The sequence below is a fragment of the Sinohyriopsis cumingii genome, unplaced genomic scaffold, assembly GCF_028554795.1.
Source record: "Sinohyriopsis cumingii isolate HCF-2022 unplaced genomic scaffold, ASM2855479v2 utg000695l, whole genome shotgun sequence".
NCBI classification, from domain to species: domain Eukaryota; kingdom Metazoa; phylum Mollusca; class Bivalvia; order Unionida; family Unionidae; genus Sinohyriopsis; species Sinohyriopsis cumingii.
This window is the reverse complement of record NW_028315924.1, coordinates 2,058,195-2,081,964: the sequence shown is the minus strand read 5'-3', so window position 1 is coordinate 2,081,964 and position 23,770 is coordinate 2,058,195. Positions and strand designations below refer to the sequence as shown.

At 35.8% G+C, this 23,770-nt stretch overlaps 1 protein-coding gene across 1 annotated transcript in view; it reads right to left on the bottom strand.

Moving 5' to 3' along the window:
• The window catches only part of LOC149773287 (uncharacterized), a 178,426-nt gene that overhangs the window by 8,936 nt on the left and 145,720 nt on the right, over window positions 1-23,770 (bottom strand). The window contains exon 7 of the mRNA XM_089946468.1: window positions 15,447-15,764. Coding sequence (XP_089802594.1) covers window positions 15,447-15,764 — 318 coding nt within the window. The remainder of the gene's footprint in view (window positions 1-15,446; window positions 15,765-23,770) is intronic.

Genomic DNA, 23,770 nt, shown 5'->3' with positions numbered 1-23,770 from the left:
CACGATTATGTCATACAACTAAACACAGCAAGAGCGGAAAACTCAAAATTGTCGTCGTTGATATGATCAAGCCTCAACGACGAAACAATATCAGATTCTGAATTCGCATTAATGGTTAAGATATACAAGCCCCAAAAAAACGTCGATAGTAACAGTAAGCTCGACTAGACCAGAATTTAGTATTAGTTTTCCAACTGCAATTCCCGTGAAAGAAATCGTACTAGTACAATTACGAGTATGTCACAGTTGGCCCAATATCAGATCAAAATCGTTCGGTGGATTGCCAGCAAATAATTCGTTTGTGTTTGCAAATAAAAACCGACCAGATGGTACACCCGACTGGAATGTCACTGGGATACCAGCCGGGTCTTATCAAATCGAAGAAATCGATGAGGAATTACAATGTCGAATACAAAATATCACAGGAAAAGAATCCAAGATAAAAAATAACCGTTCATGAACCAACCCTGTCTTCTGCAATCGAAATAAACACCCCCGACTACGCTGTGGATATATATCTAAGTTTGGTCAGAACAGTGTTAGGATGGCCTGAAATACCACCACCGACACCAACAATACCACCAGAACCGAAAAAGTCGGACAATAAATCATACGACGATGATGTCTTTACCATAATCCTTTCTCGTGTGCGAGATCTAACAAATCCAAGTGAATACTGTAATGGGTTTTGGTGTTTTGAAAACAATGGGGTTTGGACTTATTGGATCAAGCTGATGTTTTGGGATATTTCGATACCCTTAATAAAGGATATAAGGACATGTTAAATTAATTACAACAGAGTTTTCAAGAACATATTTTTGATTTATTGTTAAAAACCTCAGTTATCAAATGCATAGAAATATTAAATCAAATTGCACGACATGGAATTGTTTAACCTACGACTTATTCAAAGTGTATTAAATGTCAAAGATGGTTCTGTCAGAGTAGGGTCTGCAAATAGTTATAAAATACACCTAGATGATATTCCAACATTTAAATTTCCGGGATATATCCTCCCCAACGAACTCAAAAAGACAGTCAATGATGTCATTAATGAATATCTTCCCGACCCTGAAGGGACAGCCTGACATGTGTCCCCGAAAATCGTAAATATAACCCCTGTGGTCGCGGTCAATCTTGTGTGTGATGTCATTGATGGCATCTACAGCACGGACACAACAGTATCAAATCAAGCCCACCAACGATTTTTTCTTTATTCATTCACCCCGAAAGAACCACCTGGATATCTGATTGTGCAAGAGCCAATCAATCAGGTTTATTTGCAGTGTCATAATCCGCGGTTATCAAGAATAAATTTCAAGCTAACAGACCAGTCAGGCCACCTTCTGGATTTAAGGCATGAAACATTACATATTAATTTTCTTTGTGAAACCCTAAGGATTTTGTCTTAAGACTTTTATCCTAAAAATCTCATTCAAAAAAAATAATTCTCCTGACAGTCAGCATGGATAGTTATTTTACTGTCGCTCAGAATTATAAGAAATTTATTTTTTACTGAAAAACTGTCAAATTACTCAATTCGGAAAGGTAATTAGCTAGTCAAAATCATGGAAATTGACCGATTTGTTAATTCTGATAGGGTGTTTATTAGTCAAAATCATGGAAATCGACCGATTTGCTAATTCTGATAGGGTGTTTATTAGTCAAAATCATGGAAATCGACCGATTTGTTAATTCTGATAGGGTGTTTATTAGTCAAAATCATGGAAATCGACCGATTTGTTAATTCTGATAGGGTGTTTATTAGTCAAAATCATGGAAATCGACCGATTTGTTAATTCTGATAGGGTGTTTATTAGTCAAAATCATGGAAATCGACCGATTTGTTAATTCTGATAGGGTGTTTATTAGTCAAAATCATGGAAATCGACTGATTTGCTAGTTCTGAAGGGTACTTAACTAGTAAATATCATGGAAATAGATTGAAATTCACAAGCAAGTATAATAATTTTATTTTTGTGCACGAGCAACAGTAAAATATTTTATTTATATATATTTTGTGCACATCGACTGATTTGCTAATTCTGATAGGGTGTTTACTAGTCAAAATCATGAAAATCGTCCGATTTGTTGATTCTGAAGGGTACTTAGCTAGTCAAAATCATGCACATCGACTGATTTGTTAATTCTGATAGGGTACTTACTAGTCAAAATCATAAAAATTGTCCGATTTGCTAATTCCATAGGAGTGTTTACTAGTCAAAATCATGCGAATTCAGTAAAAAGCAAAAAAAAAAAAGAAATATATCTGCAAAGAAATTTATATTTTACTGACAGACCCTGATTTCTAATTAATCAACCGAGTATGATATAATGTACCAGCACGTGAAGATTTTTATACACGAAAAGCAAACACTTGAAAACTACATCAAAGAGGTGTTTATGCAGTCCCTGGTCAGCACAGTTGATTTGGTTATTGATGCATTCGGTAATGAAGATTTTTTATTAACGCAGGGACAGTTAGATGAACTGCGGCAAAAACGTATTTGTATGATTACATGTGACAGAGATCAGATTTTAAATTATGCACATTCCTGCATTAAATTTGATCGGCTTAAGGTAATATTATTTAACTCATGACACAAGTAAAAATAACTCATCAGATTGGTGCAGGTAAAAAAAACAATAACTCATCAGATTGATGTAGGTCAGATTGATACAGGTAAAAAATAAATCATCAGATTGATTTAGGTCAGATTGATGCAGGTTAAAAATTTTTTATCTGTATCAGATTGATGCAGGTAAAAATATTTTCTTTTACTGTCAGTGCAACCAGACTGACATTCTACTTTCAATTTCATTTTCACGTACTGGACTTCATTTCCAAGAATTCAAAGGGTCTAACTCTCGATCGCTTCACGATCTGACATAATTTTTTTCAACTGTCTTACACGAGTATGAATTACCTTCCTGGCTTCCTATTCGTCAGATAATGCTGATCTATTTTTTTCGATTGAAAGGCAGAGAGGGATAAATTCATCCAGTTGCTGTTCTTCTATTGTAGCTAATTATTTATATAACTCCGTCTCAATTTTCTTTATAAATTTATACTGAGCAGGCAAAATATACTGCCCTTCCAATTTAGCCTGAAACAATGCTTCAAAATCAGACATGATTTTTTTCAGGATTTAATTCATCACATATATTAATTCCGTTTTCGTAATTCATCATTTATATAATTATATATTTAAACGAAAATAAACCAAAATAAACAGTAGCCATGATGAGCGGTTATCAATCACGGGTCTTGCACTGGCATATGTGTACTCCACGAGGTCTTTTCAGACTTTTATCTCGATTTGAGACTCTTGTCTTACAGATCTTTTCTGATAGATTCTCGGCATCCTCGTGATCATTTCTTTTTGGCCGCATTCTTTCTGAATGTTTTGTTTTTGTGGGACCCATGTGACGTAGAGCTTTATGCATCCATGGCTACTTTTTATTTTGGGGGCGCGTCACAAACGTACCTCCAGCAAATTCTCTAAGCGAAAGTGAAGCGAAAGTGAAGCGAAATGTTAGAGTATTCAGAAGGCTGTTTGTGTATTGCATTCATGTACATACCCTCAAGATCAAATCCCAGAGGTGAAAAACATCACCCCACGATCTGACGTGGGAGAGATATATACATGAACGACTTCGGCTGCTGCGCCCCAATTAAAATCATATTAATCGGTACCGTCGACATAATGTCCATTACGAGACTCGATCCACTGGCACTGACAGAGTCAGCCGATCTACCACTGCACCATAGTCTAATCTAATGATATAGGATTTAAAATTGTCATATAGGTAACTATTGACAGACAGTTAACAGTCTGCAGCTGAATTTAAGTTCTGAACTGGATTTTAAACATTACTGTGAAAATAACACTTACCTGTACTGACAATTGTTGATTTTATCAAACGCGGAAATAGACTGCGGCGCAGTGTGTATACAATAAGATGGTTACAATTGGCTGTAAAAAAAGATAACTTTATACAGTTCTGCCCGCTGAATAATAATACCTGCAAGGTAGCGTGTTGCGCAATTACCTTGATGAAGTCACCTTGACGAGTCCAGGGGAGGGAATTAATTGTATGACATATATTTAATGGAGTTCTCTCCCTTAAATTACATAAAAACCTAAACAAAAAAGTTAAATAAAACACATCTAACAATAATGAAAAGTAATGATTTTATTATATTTTCAGACAGAGTGGATTTATGTATATTTTTTGCGACTTTCCGTACTGAAGCGAGACAAATATCAAAATACTTGCCAGCTGCATACATCGAATGAAATATTTTTTCTTTGTTTGTCTGTAGATTTATAGATACAACTGCTTTGTAGCTATTATCATTACATCCTGTGTTTCCAAATTTACAATTCTGACTTTGTGTAACAATTCTCAGATTGGATAAAGAATTTTCGAGTTTGTTGTTGTTGATATGATCGATTACAAGACCATCTTCGATCACCCCATGAAAAACCTCAAACACAAAAGATGACAGAGATAGTTTTTCTTTCCAACACCAAATTTTAAATAACCAGCATTACCAACTACACCAACTGGTCTTTTCAACCTGCAATACCGAATTGTTCCATCACGTGATGCTTCGTAATTCTTGATTATGGGGTGTGGGACAAATTCTTGATTCATTTATAAAATAATGTTATTTGTCTAATTTATATTTGCCTGAGAACTTAGTTATATAATCGTGCTCACATTTCAGCGCATCATTATTATTAATCATAATATCGCTTAAGTTCCCTGTATCGCTTATCACCGCTACTTGCACATAACTGTGTTTTACTCCTGACCCCAACACCACATCATGGACATGGTATTGGTCCCAAACCCCCCTTTCGAATGGCTGGGAATGCTCCCCGCAGAATGCTTTCCTGCAGGAGTTATTACAAGGAGTTACAGATCATATCTTAAACCACATGCACTGATTCGTTTGAGGTATTATATATATATATAATATTTCATATTTAAATGTTTGTCTTAAATATAATATGGAGGAGTTTGAGAGATTATCTGCAATCAAGCCCTGGAAAGCTTCTAGACTTGATCTTGACAGACTAACCCCTGATTCGCGGATCCAAGCCCTGACTGGTCTGTTTGACATTATCAGAGATTCCAAAGAAGAATTTCGTAATGATAGAGCATCCCACGTGTGGTCTACATTCAAAATTATACACCTTAACAGAGTCAAGGAAGAAGTTATTGATGCCACAATAACCGATGGACGACCGAAAAAGATCATCGGTTACCTCAATCAGAAATATTTTTTCAGAATAAAGTTTATTATGCGTTCGGATGATGACAGGTGGATTATCCGTGACAAACGTGACCCTGTCCTTGCTAATGGAAAAACCGCTCTGTTAAGTAAAGATTCCAAACCAGGAATGCTAACTGGGATTGATAAACCATATTACGCTCGATCAAATCCTGTGACAGCGGTCATTTATGGAATTTATCCGATGAAAAACCCAATATTAATGATCTTGCCCCAATGAAACTTTCGTCCTTGACTTTGTCAAGGCTGAATTGTGTAGCTGAACGAGTAACAATATTTTACAAATGCGATGCGCAGAAACAGTCTAACGGTGTTACGATGTGAAAAGATAAACAAATGGGCTGAACGGGTCAAGGATACAGGAACTACAATAAATGATGTTGCCAAGTTAGAAAAAGCATTAAGATTCCCATAACTGTAGCAATAATAACAGGGGAAGTATTATACAAATCAAAAAATAAATCACAAGGAGCTCCAATAAATATCATTGATCATAACGCTCACGCTTGGACCAGTGCAGTCACAATATTTCCACGAAATCGAACATTAAGATTTTACCCGTCCTCGGAAAATTCCAAGGGGAGGAACTCTGAGAGAAACATGTTCAATTTTATTAAACAGATAGGTAAAAACGATCCTGTGTCAGTGTTGTTATTTTCGAGTTCAGATAATGAAATATATGATCACTTTGTATGCATTAATGGTGAAATATACCGTAAAAAATCTCTTCATGAAACAATGAGAAAACTTGTTCAGAGATACTCAAAACATACTGACCGATTACTAACTAATTGTTTCAATGTTCCATCAGTTGCAGCCCATTCTGCCAGACAAAAAACTTCCTGGAAGCCAACCCGAAGTGAGTTTCTTGAAGATGTACAATTAAGTTGTTGTGAATACGGACATGGCGGATTGTGGAATACCAAGTATAATTACAAGGAAATGATATCAGTTGATATGGTGGCGCGTTATCCAGGAAGCTTTCTCGGGATGGGAGAGTGTTCTGGATACTTTAAAAGATTTGGACACCCCACAAACTCGATGATGCGAGTGGCCCTTAATGGACCGTTACCCGATTTTGACCTAACAGGATTCGCTCGTGTAGTGTCATTCGAAATGGCTATGGGTCTTCATGTTATTTGTTATGTTCGGTTTGGTCGGCATTTTAGTGAAAAGCGCTGGGCACCAATAATGTTGTTACGATATATGCTTGATTGTAAAATGCTGATATCGTTGACGGTCAGTGAGGCAATTATATCATATCGGGCACAGACTGAAGTTTGGTTACCAACACCTGAACTGTTGATTGCGAAAGTGATGATTACGATACATTAATCGCCAACCTCGAAGAGAAAAGAACTGCAAAAGATCTCAGTAGAAGAATAATTGGTAAATTTACTCAAGGCGGTGCATATGATCATAAACGACATTATGCACGACTAATTATGGATCCTGCCTAGTATAAATTTGTGGTCGCTGATGCAACTGCGAGAGGTATATTTGTAAGTCGAGAAAAAGCTTATTTATCTGACGGAACTCAGCTGGGTAAAATTGTAAGTTATACTGATGGCGAGTCACCTCAATATACTCATTTAAGATCTTCAATGCTAGCTTATGTTTCTATAAATTTTCTATTGATGATAAATACATTCCCTGACACTGCAGTTAGAGCTGCAACGTACTCATTTTACATCGACAAGAAATACCTGAATTCAGTAACTCGTTTTACAACTGATGATGCATCATGAGGTTCGTGGAGAATAAAAGAAGAAATTGTATATGATTATTGAGAGTCCGCAGATGATGAGATCAAAGATAGTTATTATAAATCAGAATTATCAGAAATGTCCAGTGCACCATCTGTGTACGACCCAGTGTCCAGACACAGGACTGTTTATTTCAATTAACAAAAATACAGCTGTAATAATGTGCGGCGATCATGGCCAGCCACCACTGTTTTGTTTGACCATCTACACAGTTGTGGTTAAAAGATTGTGTTGATTATTATGAAGAAATAACTGATGATTATACAGCGCTTGATACAGAATTAAACGAGTTTAAGAAATAAATCAGACTACAACCGAATAAAATTCAATGTGAAATAATGCGTAAAATAATTTCAGAGACTTCAGTGAGCGACTTTCTACAAACGTGCAGACCAAACGGCTTGATAGTGGCAAGTATAAAGATAGAGACACACTTCAACGGCGGTTGTTTCAGTTACAAGGAGAAAAGTTTCCAACGTTGCCAGTGCCGTTGTGTTATCGACCAGCTGATACGCGACGGCAAAATATTGACATTGATATACCAGGACAGTCAGGGAAACAAAATCTCGTATTAAATGATATTGTCGCAGATTAATCCCTGTGGACGCTGGGATACGCAATGACGATACATTCATCTCAAGGACTGACTATCTCTGATACAGTTGTTTGGATCATTGATGATCGTATCGAGTGGTCAAACTTAGTTTACTTGGCTGTGTCCAGAGTCAGAAGAATATCTCAACTGCGAAGAATTGTTTTGGATGAGTCAATAGCTGATGAAATTAATAATGAAAACAACAATGATATAAGAAAAAATTAGCTGGTTACAAACAGAGTGACAAAGAAAATAATAGCGATTTTGACCTTGATGTTCAATTTATCATGACACTGAAACAACAGCAGAATAATCACTGTGCAAGCTGTATTTGTATAATGTGGCAGTATTCGAGTAAAAACCCAAAACAATTCACCGTAGATAGAAAGGATAATTGTCTTGGTCACACAAGCGAAAATGTGATGCTGACCTGTCTTGAGTGCAACCGGCGTAGGGGTGCTAGTTAAGTGATCTGGGCGGTAATTGCGTGTCCTCGGTAATTACTTGTAATTCTTCACGTGTGAATCCACGTTGAGGAGCAGTTGAATCCAGTCTGTAGATTGCTGGTCTACCAGTAGATCTAGTTATACTAGATATCTTGTGTGTGGTGATACTCCAAATAGGATCAGTCCCTCTTTTTTTTACCCTTTTAAAGATCACCTGGTTCATATAAATATCTCACAGTGACATCACCCAGTATTGGTTGTGCTGAAAAATCATGTTAAGTGATCTGGGCGGTAATTGCGTGTCCTCGGTAATTACTTGTAATTCTTCACGTGTGAATCCACGTTGAGGAGCAGTTGAATCCAGTCTGTAGATTGCTGGTCTACCAGTAGATCTAGTTATACCAGATATCTTGTGTGTGGTGATACTCCAAATAGGATCAGTCCCTCTTTTTTTTACCCTTTTCAAGATCACCTGGTTCATATAAATATCTCACAGTGACATCACCCAGTATTGGTTGTGCTGAAAAATCATGTTTGTTGTTCGAGTAATCTCGTTATTTAATGCAGCTATCACACCTGGTAATCTTGCTACCCATTCGCGTGATCTCTTGTCTTGAATGAATTCCTTCGCGTACTGATATCCAAATAACTGCTCAGCAAGTGTTCCATTAAATCGCTCAACAATTGCCTCATCACGGCGAATTTCAGTATATCCTCGTCCGATGGTGACGTTATGTTGCTTCATCAGCGATGATACTGCACCCTGAAATTCTTTGCCAGGATCAACTAGTAACAACTGTGGCCATCGTAGAGGTCCTCGTTGATAAATTCGTTCAAACGCAGAAGCAACCTCAGATGCTGTTTTAGTCGTTAACGGTTCTGCATCTTTATATCTACTCGCAACATCAACTACAGTTAGCGCGCATTTATATGTTATTTGACGTCTTCGGATTGTAATAGTATCATGTGGCAGAAATAAAATATCAGCCTGGTGAACTTCATTAGGAACACTAACATTGAAATGTGCAAAGTGAATTTGTTTAGGTGGTGATTGGTAAATTTGCCATATTGCCTGTTTGGATAACCACATTTTAGCAGTAACGCGTGTAACGTTTGCTGCTTCAGCAAGTTTACTAATTGCTGCACTACCCCTCCAGTATCCTCTTGGGGAATAATAAATCGACTCCATTTATAATTAATTACCAGCACCTAGTGCTAATTTACCTTTCATTGTGGATTTTATTAACTAACTAGCTAACCTCTTCTTGAAAGATTTATCAGTGATGGAATTTAGCGCATGAATTAATTTCACATCCGCGACATGCCTATCTTGTAGATTTTTACTTTTATAAGCTACATCATGAGCATGAGATGCCTTATCAATGGCGTTTATCAGATGCTCACCTGGTTTTGGTTGATCTTGGTCATCAAGTCTGATATCAAGTCTGGTTTCTGGGCCACAGTAATTATATCCTGGGAGGTGTATTTCTCCTGGGTATTTTGCCCATGGAGTCCCGGGTAGTTTTGTTAATTTTGCTGCGATATCAACTCTGTGCTGCTTTTTTTTTGTTACTTGATGCTGGCTTTGACTTTGGCTTTGGATTTGGCTTTGGTTTTGACTTTGGTTTTGGTTTGGTTTTGGTTTTTCTCCTGACTTGTCAGTAGAGATAACTTTAAATTTCTTTGTACCGCATCGTTCACACTTGCCCATAACTGCAGATCTGTTATTTTTTTGTTGTAATGCTTGCTAGATCACTTGTTGGCATGTGCGCCATGCATTTCACACAATATAAATCCATATTTATTTTATATTATTCTAATGGAGATCACTGACTTTTCTACTACAAGGAAACGAGAACCAGTTAAGCATCACGCAGCACTACCAAATTCTGTTCATATGATTATTATAGGACCAAGTGGGATAAATTATATCTGGTAGCTCCATCTGTAGACGATCAACGATGCTATAATGTAATAAAAGATTTTAATGAAAAGGCAAAATTATTAAATGAAAGTGGAGATGATGTTGTTGAATTTATAACTGACATTAATGAAGCGCCAGGTATTGATGATATTGATGGAAGGTTAATAAATTTAGTTGTTTACGATGATGTAATGCTGGATAGACAATCAAATCCAGCTAGGATATTTTCCAGAGGTAGACAAAAAACACAGATGTAATTTATGTAACCCAGCGGTATACACAAATTCCTAAAGTGATCAGTGATAAATGTAATATCCTTATTGTCCTTAACGGAGTTGATACTCACACATTACGAAATATTCATCAGACCTGGTGTGCGGCGATATGGACATAAATAAATTAAAAAAATTATTTAGTCATGCTAAAATAAACCCACATGGATTTATAACAATAAATTTACACGATCACAGAACACGGTATCGAGTTCGTCTTGATAAATGTTTTTAATTCATAGCAACAGGGAGGGCAAAGACAACGAATTGGTTCATTTGGTAAATCGAAGCGCCATTAATGGGTTTTTCAACCAGAAACCGTATTTGGACTAACTCAGGAGGACCTCCCAAAGAGGTTTATCTCCAAGGGTTCCTCTTGAAACGTAGTCGATGATATTTCTGGTTGAAACCCTTTTTTGAGATCTTATTTCGACATTTGGAACCTTATAAATTTTGTATGGTTTGCCCTCCCTGCTGCTATTAGAGCAAATTAGATCAGTCAATATCCTAGATTTATGTGAAACCTTTCTTTCCGATGATACTAATGATATGGCTCTCCAAATACAGGGGTTCAACTATGAAAGAAAAGATAGGGAATCCATGGCGGGTGGGGGTATTCTTCTCTATGTAGACAGTTCCATTAGTTATAACAAACATGTTGATCTAAAGACTATTGGGGTAGAGAGTATCTGGATTGAAGTAACCTTTGCCCAATCAAAGCCAATACTCTTATGTTCAGTTTACAGGCCACATAGTTCCACAGCTGATTGGATTGATAGATTTGAGGTGCAAATTCAAAAAGCATTACAAAAGGAAGATTTAGAAACTATCATATTAGGTGATTTTAAGATTGACTACATGAAAACTCCACCATTAACATGGATAAGTAACTTTGAGCTTTACTGAATTAATTAATGCCCCAACAAAAGTAACATATAAAAGTGCTACTATCATTGATCATGTCTGTACTAATAAACCTGAAAACATAAGTGAAATAAATGTTCCAGTTTACACACTGAATGACCACTACCCAGTCTGTATAACTATACATGTTCCGAAATCATATAAAAATGGTCAACACATTGAAATACAATACAGGGACTTTAAACAGTTTGATGGGGAAATGTTCTTAAATGATTTAGTTTGCAAACCCTTCCAATCAGTCTGCAATATAGCTGATGTCAACACTGCCTTGGACAAATGGTATCGGATGTTCAATTCAGCCTTAGACAAGCATGTCCCAATTAAAACAAAAAGGGTTAAACACCAAATTACACCCAAGTAGACTACCCCTGAGATCAATGAGGCTTGGCACCTAAGAGATAATTTCCACAAGAAAAAAGACATGAAAAGCTATAGAAAGTGGAGGAATAAAACTAAGCACCTGAAAGATAAGGCAAAAGAGAACTAATATAAACAGGCTATTGATGAAAGTAAGAGTACCAAAACATTGTGGAAGCATCTAAAAGAGCTGAACCCACGCAAGAACAGTTGTCTTCCCCCTAGACTTAAGTAAGAAGATGATATAGCAACATCTGTACAAGACATTGTGGAAATATTCAACAATTTCTTCATAAGCATCTCCAGTAACAGTATTCAGAACCAGACTAACATCCCAATTGAACTTGATGCTCTTCTATTATTTATAAGAGTTAAAATTTCTGATGATAATTATTTTTCAGTAGCTAATGTTAGTGAAGCTGATGTCTTTGATATGCTAATTAAGGTGAATATTAATAAATCCTCTGGACTGGATGGTATTGGTCCATGAATTCTTAAAATTGCTGCACCAGTAATAACAAAGTCACTAATGCATATTATAAATTTAAGTATAATGAGTGGTAATTTTCCAGAAACACTGAAATGTGCAAAGGTCACACTGTCTTTAAGAAAGGAGAAAAGGAGGATCCAGGGAATTACAGATCAATATCAATTACACCTGTATTGTCAACATTATTTGAAAAGCATGCAGCCCTTCAGGTCTATAAATTATTTGAAACATACTCTCTATTTCATAAAGCGCAATCAGGATTTAGAAAGTACCACTCGTGCCAAACAGAACTTACCAAATTAATTGATCTTTGGGTGAAGAAAATGGATAATGGACATATGACTGGGATTGTTTTCCTTGACTTCAAGAAAGCCTTTGACCATCTTGATCATGAAATTCTGCTGCAAAAGTTGAACTGTTACAGTTTCGACAATCCTTCTTTAAACTGGTTTAAAGTTCTTTAAGCTGGTTCGATCATACCTAAACCAAACATCTCAGCAAATAAACATTGGCAATATTAGCTCAAACTCATAATATTCATTCAAAGGTCCATCAAGGCTCAGTTTTAGGCCTTCTCCTCTTCCTTATCTATGTTAATGATCTACCATTAAATAATGAATAATGCAGATGATGCAACCATGTATACATCTAGTTCTGATACTGAAATTATCCAAATGAGATTAAGCTCAGACCTTATTAGAGTCCAAAACTGGGCACAACAAAATAGGATGGTAATTAATGAAGGTAAAACAAAATGTATGATCTTGGGGACATCACAAAAGCTACACAAGTAAAGGAACCCAGAACTATCTCTTGCAATAAATAATCATCCATCAGAAAATGTTAAACATGGAAGGCTTGTAGATGTGTCTGTAGATAACAATTTACTATGGAATGACCATATTGATAAGCTTTGTAAAACACTGTCATCCAAAATTGCCCTTCGCAGAATCAATAAATATTTACCTATGGAAACTCAAAATCTATACTACGAGTCATATATTGTTCCAACAATGGATTATTGTTCAAATGGTTGGGGAAGCTGTGCTAAATCTGAGCTTGACAGGATTTATAAACTCCAGAAACGAGCAGCATGCTTAATTTTAGATGCGTCTGTCTTTTAAAAACTCTCAAAAGCATTATTTACAGAACTCAAATGGTTCAAAATATATGACTGGATATATTTTCACAAGGCAGTTCATTTGCATAAATGTTTACATGGAACTGCACCAGAGTATCTTCATGACTTATTCAAGCCTTTTTCAACACGATACCAGTTGAGATTAATATCACATGGAAACCTTCTAGCACCAAAACCAAGAACAGAGCAATTTAAAAAGGGCTTCCAATACTCTGGTACAGTTCTGTGGAACAAGCTTCCACTACATGTAAAATCTGCTGAAAATATTGGAGTATTTAAGACATATCATGAGCATGTATGTGTTTCTAATAGATAATGGAATTTAGTATTTTAATAAAAAACATCTTAAAATAAACAGTAATTATTGCTATCTTCATATAATGTGCATTGTTATACTCTCCTTAAAAAGACCTCAAGGGAGTATAGTCCTTGACTAATGAGTCCATCTCTTTAAATAAAGCATTATTATTATTATTATTATTATTATTTGACAAATGAAAAGCCATGCTTAAAAAGTCCACCAGTTCTTTCAGCTTCAAGTTTCAGTCAAGTATTTAAGATGTATGGTGATGCAAATAATGTAGGGTTTGGTGGAGTATTGATTCAAGAAGATGCACATGGTGTGGCCCATCCAGTTTACTATTTTCTATAATAAAAAAATAAGAACCAAAGAAATTATTACACAGTCATGGAAGAATATTTGACCTTGCTATTGGCTTTGCAACATTTTGAAATGTTAGTTAGTGCATGTCCTTCTCCTAATATTGAATTCAGTGATCAAAATCCCATTAATAAAATGAACAACAAAGGCGCAGATTGAAGGCATGGAGTTTGACATTGCAGGAATACAAAATTGACATTATGCACATCAATGAAGATGATTGTTGTTGTTGTTGTTGTTGTGGGGTTTAACGCCATTTTTCAGCACACGATAGGCTATACATGGCGGCCAGTATTAATGGTGGAGGAAGAAATCGGGAAAACCCCAGAAAGAACCACCGACCCACGAGAAGCTACTGGCAAGCTTTCTCACATACCCACATTGGCTGAATCCTAGACTCGAACCGCCGCAGACAGAGGTGAGATGGCAGTGATCCATAAAGAAGAGCGCTTTAGACCACTCGGCCACTCGGGGCCCCCAATGAAGATGATAATGTTATTAGAGATGTACTCTCACTTGTATAGAAGTATTATATTGCTTTATTTTCTGTCAATCATATGACCCACAATTTTAATTATCATATTATCATACAATTAATAGTCTCATATGTAAAGAAAGCTTAATGATATAAAGCTATTTTTTCCTGTCTCTACAGTGTGCTTAACTTTTGTTCATGATTCTAAATTGTACTCTATGATAATGATAATTTGTAAACAATATGTTGAAATAACTTACTGAGTTTAGAAAGTTCCAGAAAATAACTTCTTTACAATTTGTTGGAATTTTCCTCAGGAATGACTAATATCTAGGTCAAATGATAATATGAATATAAATAGGAACTTAGTAAACGGTCTTCATTCCTATCTTAAGGTCAGTCTATGGTATGATTTTCTAGCTATGTTCATATATAATTTGCAAAGAAATTATTTATTTAAATTAATCATTGGAATTACAAAGTACTCATTGGCATGTTGGACTAAATCATTATATTGGGGTTATTGAGGACTCATTCAAACATTCTGGATTATATCACTGTGATACAACAAGACATTACTTGTAATATGACATTTAGGATTATTGGTGATTTAATTCTCAATAATCTTTTTAATTTTCACTTTGTATTCAAGGGAAATAAATAGTATGTTGATTTTTCTAAACTTAGAGGTTTCTGGCTTTTTGTCTGTTACACATTTTAAGACCATATAGTCAAAACAACAACAAACAAATCATGCACAGAGTACATCAGATCATTGGAATAGCAAGTAATTTTAATGACGTTTCCCACCATGGGTTTTAAAAGTTGCATGACTCTCAATCGGCCTTGTGAGAAACCCACAGTCCCATGGCCTGACATCATCTATGCATTTATATAAGCAATTTGTGGTGAATGGCTTTTACTTTCGCCTCTAGATCACTTACATGTGTGGCTAAAGAATGTCAAATCTAACACATTTAGATGTGGAATGCTTCATTTTCCAATACATTTCTAGTCATTCACCTGTACATCACTTACTGATGATCTAACTAAAATTTAAATAAATTATGATCCTCCAAAATGTACTAACCTGTTTTTATCTCAACATACACACCCTCTATGGTGGAACTATTTCCTTTTTCATTTTCAGCATAGACTCTAAATATATACTGGCCATCTTGAATTTTTGGAATCTTAATGTAGTAAGTTCCATTAGAGAATTGGTTATCCAAATCAGTTTCTTTAATCCTGAAAATAGTAGACCATTTTCCATCAGGCATTCCAAATGGCTGATACTCAACAATGAATGTTTGGTCATGGCCTCCATTAAATCCTTTCTCTATCCCAAACACCAGACGTCCATCTTCAATATGGATGAAGAAAAATTTCTTAGGCATTGAAGGATGAACTGAAAAAATTAAGGAAAAACAAAATGTTATACTGAATCAAACAATGCTTAGATAATATGAAAAATGGTTTGTACAGCCCCAGAGAGTTGTTTTTCTTCAAGGATTTTCCATCTTCTAGAAATAATTTATCTTGCCTGCTACTTTGTATACTATTGCATAAATAGATACAAACACAACAAACAAAAACATTAAAAAAAAACATATTACAGCAGGAAATTGACACTAGTAACTACTCCTGTTTTGTGTCCTTCTACCCACCTTCTTTGCTCCGGTTTTATTTCTTTAATAAATAATTAATTTTGGGAAATATGCAGAAAATAAACTTTGAAGTTATAAAGTTATACATTTAATGTTTCTTTTTCCTCAGACAAATAAAATGATTTTTTTATATAAAAAATGCAATTATTTTTTTCTTCAGATAAGTGAAGGTTATTTCTTGGATGGAACCGGAGTTTTGAAAACTGAAGGGGTTTTCTAGACAACCCCTCAATTTTTAACGATTTATGAACCTAGTTATTAAAATGCACTACATGTCAAATGGGACAAAGAAAACATTGTATCCGTAACTAGGTTTCTGAATGTATGAAAATCGTAAACCTTTTTTCAACATAAACGAGCAAGGCCAGATAGCGACAAACTCCAGTTTCTATTTGACAATGTGAGCCACAATATGACATCTTAAGATAGAATTCTTGGTGTATTAATGGATAATAATCTTACTTGGTCTATTCACATTAAACATATTTCAAAAAAGGTTAATTCTTATCTTTTGCTACTGAGGAAAATCAAAACATACATTCCTCTTCAGTAATGGGTGATCTTTTATAAAAGTTGTATTTAGCATATCTGGACTACTGTAATGTAATTTGGGGTAATACCTCTAATTCAAACATAACAACACTTTTATGACTGCAAAAGAGGACTTGCCATTTAATTCTAGATCAATGTATAGACAATTTCCAGGATCTAATGAATAATATAAAGCTTTTAACAATACATGAAAGAATATTTCTTAGAAAGGCCAAATTGATGTATAAAGTATCAAGAAAAGACATTCCTGTCTATCTAAGCAATATCTTTCACCAAAGAGATGCTGATGGCACTCCAAATTTAAGGTCCATCAGAAGAAATAATTACATTATACCAAGGCCAAAGAAGGAATTGTTTAAAACAAGTTTTCAATATACTGGTCCACTGGTATGAAATAACATTCCTAGTGACATAAGGCAGGCTCCTAGCATTTCATCTTTTCACAATCAATGTCTTAAACAGATGAAATCTTTAGAAAATTGAACAGTTCTAGTACAAAAAATACTGGCTGCTTTTCTGTAATTTTACATCATTTTCTTAGCTGAATTTTTCAATGCAGGATTATATTTTATGTTTTATATATATATGTTTATGTTTTCATTGATGCCTGTGCATGTGTTCCAGGCTTGATACTTTGAATTTTAAAATTACTTGATTATTTAGTGTCAAGCCAGACTCTTCACACTTCACATCATGTTGTATTTACTGTATATATTGTACATAACAGATAGAAGAGCTCAAGGTAGATTAGTTCTGTAACTAACTGAGTTACCTTCTCTAAATAAAGTCATTATTATTATTATTATAACTAGTACCACTAGTGATGGAGGCATCACAATATGGTTTGGTTTGGAAGGCTTACCTGGCTGTACATTTTCTGAGGTTTATACTTAGAATTTTGACCTAAAACCCTGGATGTCCTAGGGTTTTACATGGTTTTCCTAGGAAAACCTTGGAATCCTCGGACAATGCTGATATTTTGTCCAAGGTTTTATAAGCAAACCTTGGACATTATCTTGTACATTAAAAATCCCTAGGAAATACCTTGGACAAAACCTTTATTTTTGGCTCAGAAAACCTCGGAAATTAGAACTTAGTCATTTTTAGCATGGACATAGCTCTGAAATGTAGACTTAGAATTTTTTCTTCTAGCAAATGGACTTGGTCTGTTTTAGCTGTGCACTTAGAGTTTTCTCTATATTTATTCAGAATATATTTTTACAGTTTATTAAAATGAATAATGTTTGTAATTACCAAAACAACTAAGTCTAGTATTTTAATTAAAAAACTGAATTAATGTTGATGGATTGATATGGGTTTTACAGTGTACCATCTCAGTTCAGGCATCATGGTGCCAAACAGGATTACAGATTTTGGTTTCACATCTTTTTTACATGGAGAAAAAAATATGAGATAAAAAACCAAAAGCTATATACATGCTGGAATCCCCCCACCCCCGTTAGAAAAATTCTTAACATTCATACACACATAAATATACAACCGAGTCTGAAACAATGCATGGATGATTGGCATGGCTCTGTTTTTAATTATCATTTTTAATATGACAGCTGATAATAGCAGTTACATGGAAGTTTAATCTCTTTCAAAATGATTTGGGAAGGATACACCAAAACACTTGATTTTGTTTTCTGACAACAAAAATTGGGATGTACTCCGCTTGTACAACACTGATTCCATCTCTGAAACACATATAATCCATTTGGGGAGTTTAAACATATTAAACTTTACAAAGAAAGTTGACTTCTGATGTTTAAATGACATGAAAAAATGACCTCCAAAGAGGGGCTGGTAGTGGTGTAAACACCCATGTCAAGAGAGTGTGCCAGTCATGGGAGTTACAGTCTCATAAGGCTGTCTGTGTCCCCATAGGGTAGAGAATGAGGTTAAACAGTCCCACTTCTGTACTACTCTAGTCTGCAGCTATGTGGAAAAACAAAAACCCTGTACAGGAATAGTGATGATATACTTACAGGCTTTTGCATGTAGTGATAATCAATACTGTTTGTTACAAAAATGAATCCTGATACTTCTGAAATAACAGTTTGGCTTTGATTTTCTTCTACATTTCTTTTGCTATCTCTTTGCATTCATCATCTCCATGTAATTGTTCTAGAGTATATTCTACAATTTTTTATTACAAATTGCAATGATACTTCAGTAATATTTGCAAGTTTGAGGAGTTTATTAATGTTTTTTTTTCATGTTGTATATTTTCCCCCATATTCTGGATTGCAGCATTATCACAGACATATCATTGGCAGAGTTTGTTCTACCTAGTTCTTAAGTTTAATAAGGCTGACAATTACATAAAATAAATCATTCTGATTGATGTCAGATGTTTTACCTCAGGACAATATTTGAGAGCATGCTGTATCTGATGTAGTCTTCCATATCGCTCTTGAACTTCTTTTGCAGAAACAGAACCAAGCAAAACCTGAATTTCCTTATCAGTTTCTAGTGAAATGTTTACTTGCATTTTTTGTCGTTTATGTAGGTTTTTTTAGTTTTAAAAGCAGATTACATGATTTTTACTGTCTGTAAATCTGCAACCACACAGTTCTTATTTGGGCATGGAGTTGTCTGTGATTTTCCATTTCTGCCAGCACAGTCTCAGACTCAGCCGCATTGGTTATTTTATCCTCAATTGGATGTGATGTGATGTGATTTGGATTTTTAACGTAGCTTTAACATTTTTTCAGCCACATCGCTATAATGTATGCAGTGTGGCAGTTCATAGTGATGTCTAGCACTGGGGCATCATGCCGCAGACATGTAGTATGATGACCCATCCCAGTAACATTATCCTGACACCAGGCTGACCAGTCCTAACACTAACCTCTTAATGCTGAGCACCACGCGAGGCAGATGTTAGTACCATTTTTGTAAGTCTTTGGTATGACTCAGCCAGGGATCGAACCCAAGACCTACCGCATCCGAGGAGGACGCTCTAACCACTAGGCCACCGGAGCAGTCCCCGGATTGGAACCAAGAACAATTTACTGATCATATTGAGACTGAGCCAGTCTGGTCACCAGCAATTTGGAATAGACATGTACTCGGGAATGCAGTTGCAACAAATTTAACTTGCTCACACCACCAGAGACACCGGTTACTATCAATATAGTCCCACAACAATACTGACTGGTGCACCGACAATGGTGGATGTGGTTGTGATTGCAGTCTTACCAAAACCCACAGTAGCTGCTGCAGCAAGACCCCAAATTGAATCTGCGATTAAACACGTGTGTTTCTATCTTACAATCAACATGGTTCTCCTGATGATCTCATTTAGCAGCTGTTGTTCCACTTTATTTTTTTTCATGTCAGTAAAACTCAGGGTCTGTCAGATCTTCTCTCAAATATTAATACAATCATGCATTTTAACTGCATGACAGGCAGACAGTGTCTAGTCTCATCCTCATGCACAGCCGCAATACACACACAAACTTCTAATTACCCTTTTTGACTGGCACAATGGTCATGCAGTTATAATAGATCTCTGCCTCGGGAATAATAATGCATTCTGGCATTCTAGCACCCCTTTCATTAAAACATATACAGATTCCACCAGCACCTTTGGCATCTAATGATCATCTTTGCCCAGTAATTGTGACTTAGACAAGTGTTTCAGCATTGAATAAGAGTCATGACCTTTCTTTTCTCAGTTGAGTCAATGTTGGTTAAAACATTCGATGAATGTGACCGGGCTAGATACATCGGGGAATGCCATTTCACTATTGCAGAAGCCATCTCAGAGTGTTTTTGCACCTGTTGCTGAAGTCAACAATTCAGCATTTTCACATAGATGTGTGATGATTCCATGATGGCCTCGAATTGGTTGTGGTACTTATGGGTGATTCCAAATGGCAATTCCTACCGGACCTTTATTTATCTCTCTCAGTTGTGCTACAATATAAATAAATATATCCAGCGTAACACAGGATGCTTTGTGCTGTTGTCAAGTCCTGACAACAGAGACATTGATGCAATCATGTGAGACCAATGCAAAGGCAATGCCACAAAAGACTTCAAAGACTACTATTCCGCTGAGATGTCAGGATCCAAACATGATTTTATGACGTTTCATCGCTACATGGAAATGTTCCCTAAACGATATCGAAAAGGCTTTGATGAAATTTACATTCCTGACAGCTAATGCTGCTCACATCTTGGGTCTATTTTTATCTATCTCCATTGGTATAGCAACATGTCATTTGAAAAGATAATGTGTTATAGTCTGCGCCAGGACATGCTAAAAAAATATCAAGCAGCAGGCGGCTTTGCATCAGCGAGTCATTGAGGATAAGATAGGTCAGCAGGCATTTCAGAGAGATGTCGCCCAAGAATTGTTTAAGCCACTCTTCACTAACATCGATGAAGTGAAAACCACGCATGACCAAAGAGACCAGCTCCTGGACATGCTCGGATTAGCTCAGCGATCACAACAGAGATTGCTGGATAAGTTAGTGCCTGCTCAAGAAGAAGGTGCACAAAAGGTCACAAAAAACCTAAACCTATAACTAGAACAAAAACAAATTAGATATGAGAGTGAAGAAACTAAGGATGTAAAAAAAAAGAGGAAAAAATTAAATCTGGGTTATTGGAGATGAAAAAAAGAGAAACTTACAGCATCAGAGATAACATATATGCATGAAGATGAAGAAGAAATCAAGGATAGAGAATAGAAAAGTTGTAAAAAGAGGAAGAAAAAGTTATTAAATGTAGCACTTATGAGTAACGAAGCTTTAAAGCGACTTATGAGTGACTTATTTAGAACCAGATCCATCATTACAAATGGTAAGTTTATTTTAATGATGAAAAACTTTCAGCTATACAATAATTTTTAAATAAGAGAGCAACTTTAGAGGAAAATTATTTCAACAGTATGCAGCATATTAGCTAAAGTAAACAATAGTTATGGAAGACTTAAACAAAGATATACGTGATAAAAGAGAAAAAATACGAATATGGAAGAACATCAGCCACATAAACCACAACAGCCAACACAGAAACCACAACAGACAACACAGCAACAGTCCCAAAAGCAGCTACAAGCAGGTATAATAATAAGTAGAATTCAATCATGGCTGACAAAACCAATGGATAATGATGAAACAGTTTGAAAGGCAGCTATAAGTGGCATCAGTGCCGGCATCAACAACAGCATCCATGCTACTACAAAAATCATTCCAAGATCATCTCACAGTTAAAACTGCTGATAGCTTCCAAACAAGTTGAAAATGTCTGGAAGGAAATTAATAATGAGAGGGTGGACATCCTCAATTATCTTCTGGGCAGTCATCTTCTCTGTCGGATCTGTATAATGTTTTATAATAGGATCTGCTTGGTTGAAAATAAAGTTCATCAGGTAACTGAAATATCCTGTTTCAAAACCTCAATCTGGAGACATCAACTTTTGTACACGCGCTAACATAAGAACATGCTTCTCAATGATACCAAATTGCTATTCAATTCACACTCAGTCACTTCCAAAATGAGGTATAATACCCCATTGATCTCCACCAAAATATGGAATAGCTTTTTTAACGTCACCACAAAACAATAATCAGTTTTCGTATGGAACAACATCTGATCACAAAAAAACAATCTTGATTTTCCCAGGCCGGTACAAGATCACCGACATTAACACATAACATTCCGGACTGATCATGGACAACGAAGACACTGCTGCGAAGATCAAAATCTAGCCTAATTATTCTTTGCTGTGAACCAGAATCACTCTCGCAGGTGGTAACACTGTGTGATTTGATAGCTCTCAACTGGATCTGTCCAAGGCTTTAGTCCAGATAATATTTTAAACAGAAATGGAGTCCACGAAGGAGATTTACCCGTCAATATCACCGACATGAGCAGCTTACTCATCAACTGCTCAATCAATCAGGAAATTATTATCCTCACTTGGTGCGGCCTCCAATGTGATTTATTCTACGGTGATTAACACACCTCCAGGATTGCTCATGCAGATTCGTCCTAATCTATTCATTTATTACCCCATCATGAAAATGTATGCAATCCCGGAAATTGCCATGTGACTCATCAATCAGTCTGGAAACACTATCGATAACAAAACAAAAGAATCACCTATTACCTGCATGTAACATGCAGAGCGTCCTCAGTGCAGAAAATTTTCACCTATAAAACTAGCTGTTAACACATTAACCCCTGGAGGCTTTTGTCATTTTCGCCTGAAAATCGAGTATGAAACACATTTTGAAAGCTATTTCTAAACAGATCCAAAAGCACCAAATCCCCAGTGATCTTTCAATAACATACTTCCTAGTTGTGTTAGAAACATCGTTTTTCATTGGCTATTTGACTCGCACATGTGCAGAAGGGTAAAAGTTGGAGTTCATGTTTTTAATATATTTTTTTGCTAAACGGAGCCAATATTTTTGTATAAAGACCGCTCTTTATTCCAAATTCCCATCTTATCCTACTTTTTGCAAAGTCTCATCTGTCTGTTTGCAGTTCATACCGGTTTGCCTTAGATCTGAGACCAAAAAGTCTAAAATCCTTGCCACCATGCATAACCTATCGTGTGCTGAAAAATGGCATTAAACCCCACAACAACAACAAGAACAACAGTTATTAGTTCATTGGTAGAATTGATTGCATACAATCCAAATGTTCATATGTGTAGGATTTCAAATGGTTATATTAAATAACTTCCTCTGTTGTTAGGAAAAATGCAGATCATCGTGAGTTAACGATAATTACCTAATTATATATGATTTTTAATGCTTGGATAATCTTACAGTTAAGGAATGCCACAAGTTACGTTTCTTTTGAATTTCATGCAATAGTAATCAAACATGTAGTAGCTTATGTAAATTAATACGGTAATACTTAGTAGTCATTCAAGTGGTAATTTAAGACTTGCCGCTGGAAAGCGAGTTCAATGTCCTACCATACTAAGTCAGAATTTACTCAGTGTGTGGATAGCCACATGCTCTGGATAACTTTAAGTGAATTGTATGTACCTTTAAATAGTAGGTATACAGTATTATAGGGTAAATTTGTCCTTTAAGGAACAGCTTTCTGAGAAAAGGATGAGACAGTCCGAAGACAGGAGTACGGGGAAAGAAAGTAAGAAGGAGGAGGTCAGAATAAAAGGACCAGGAAGTCCATGAAGGGGCAGAACCTAGAGTTTAGG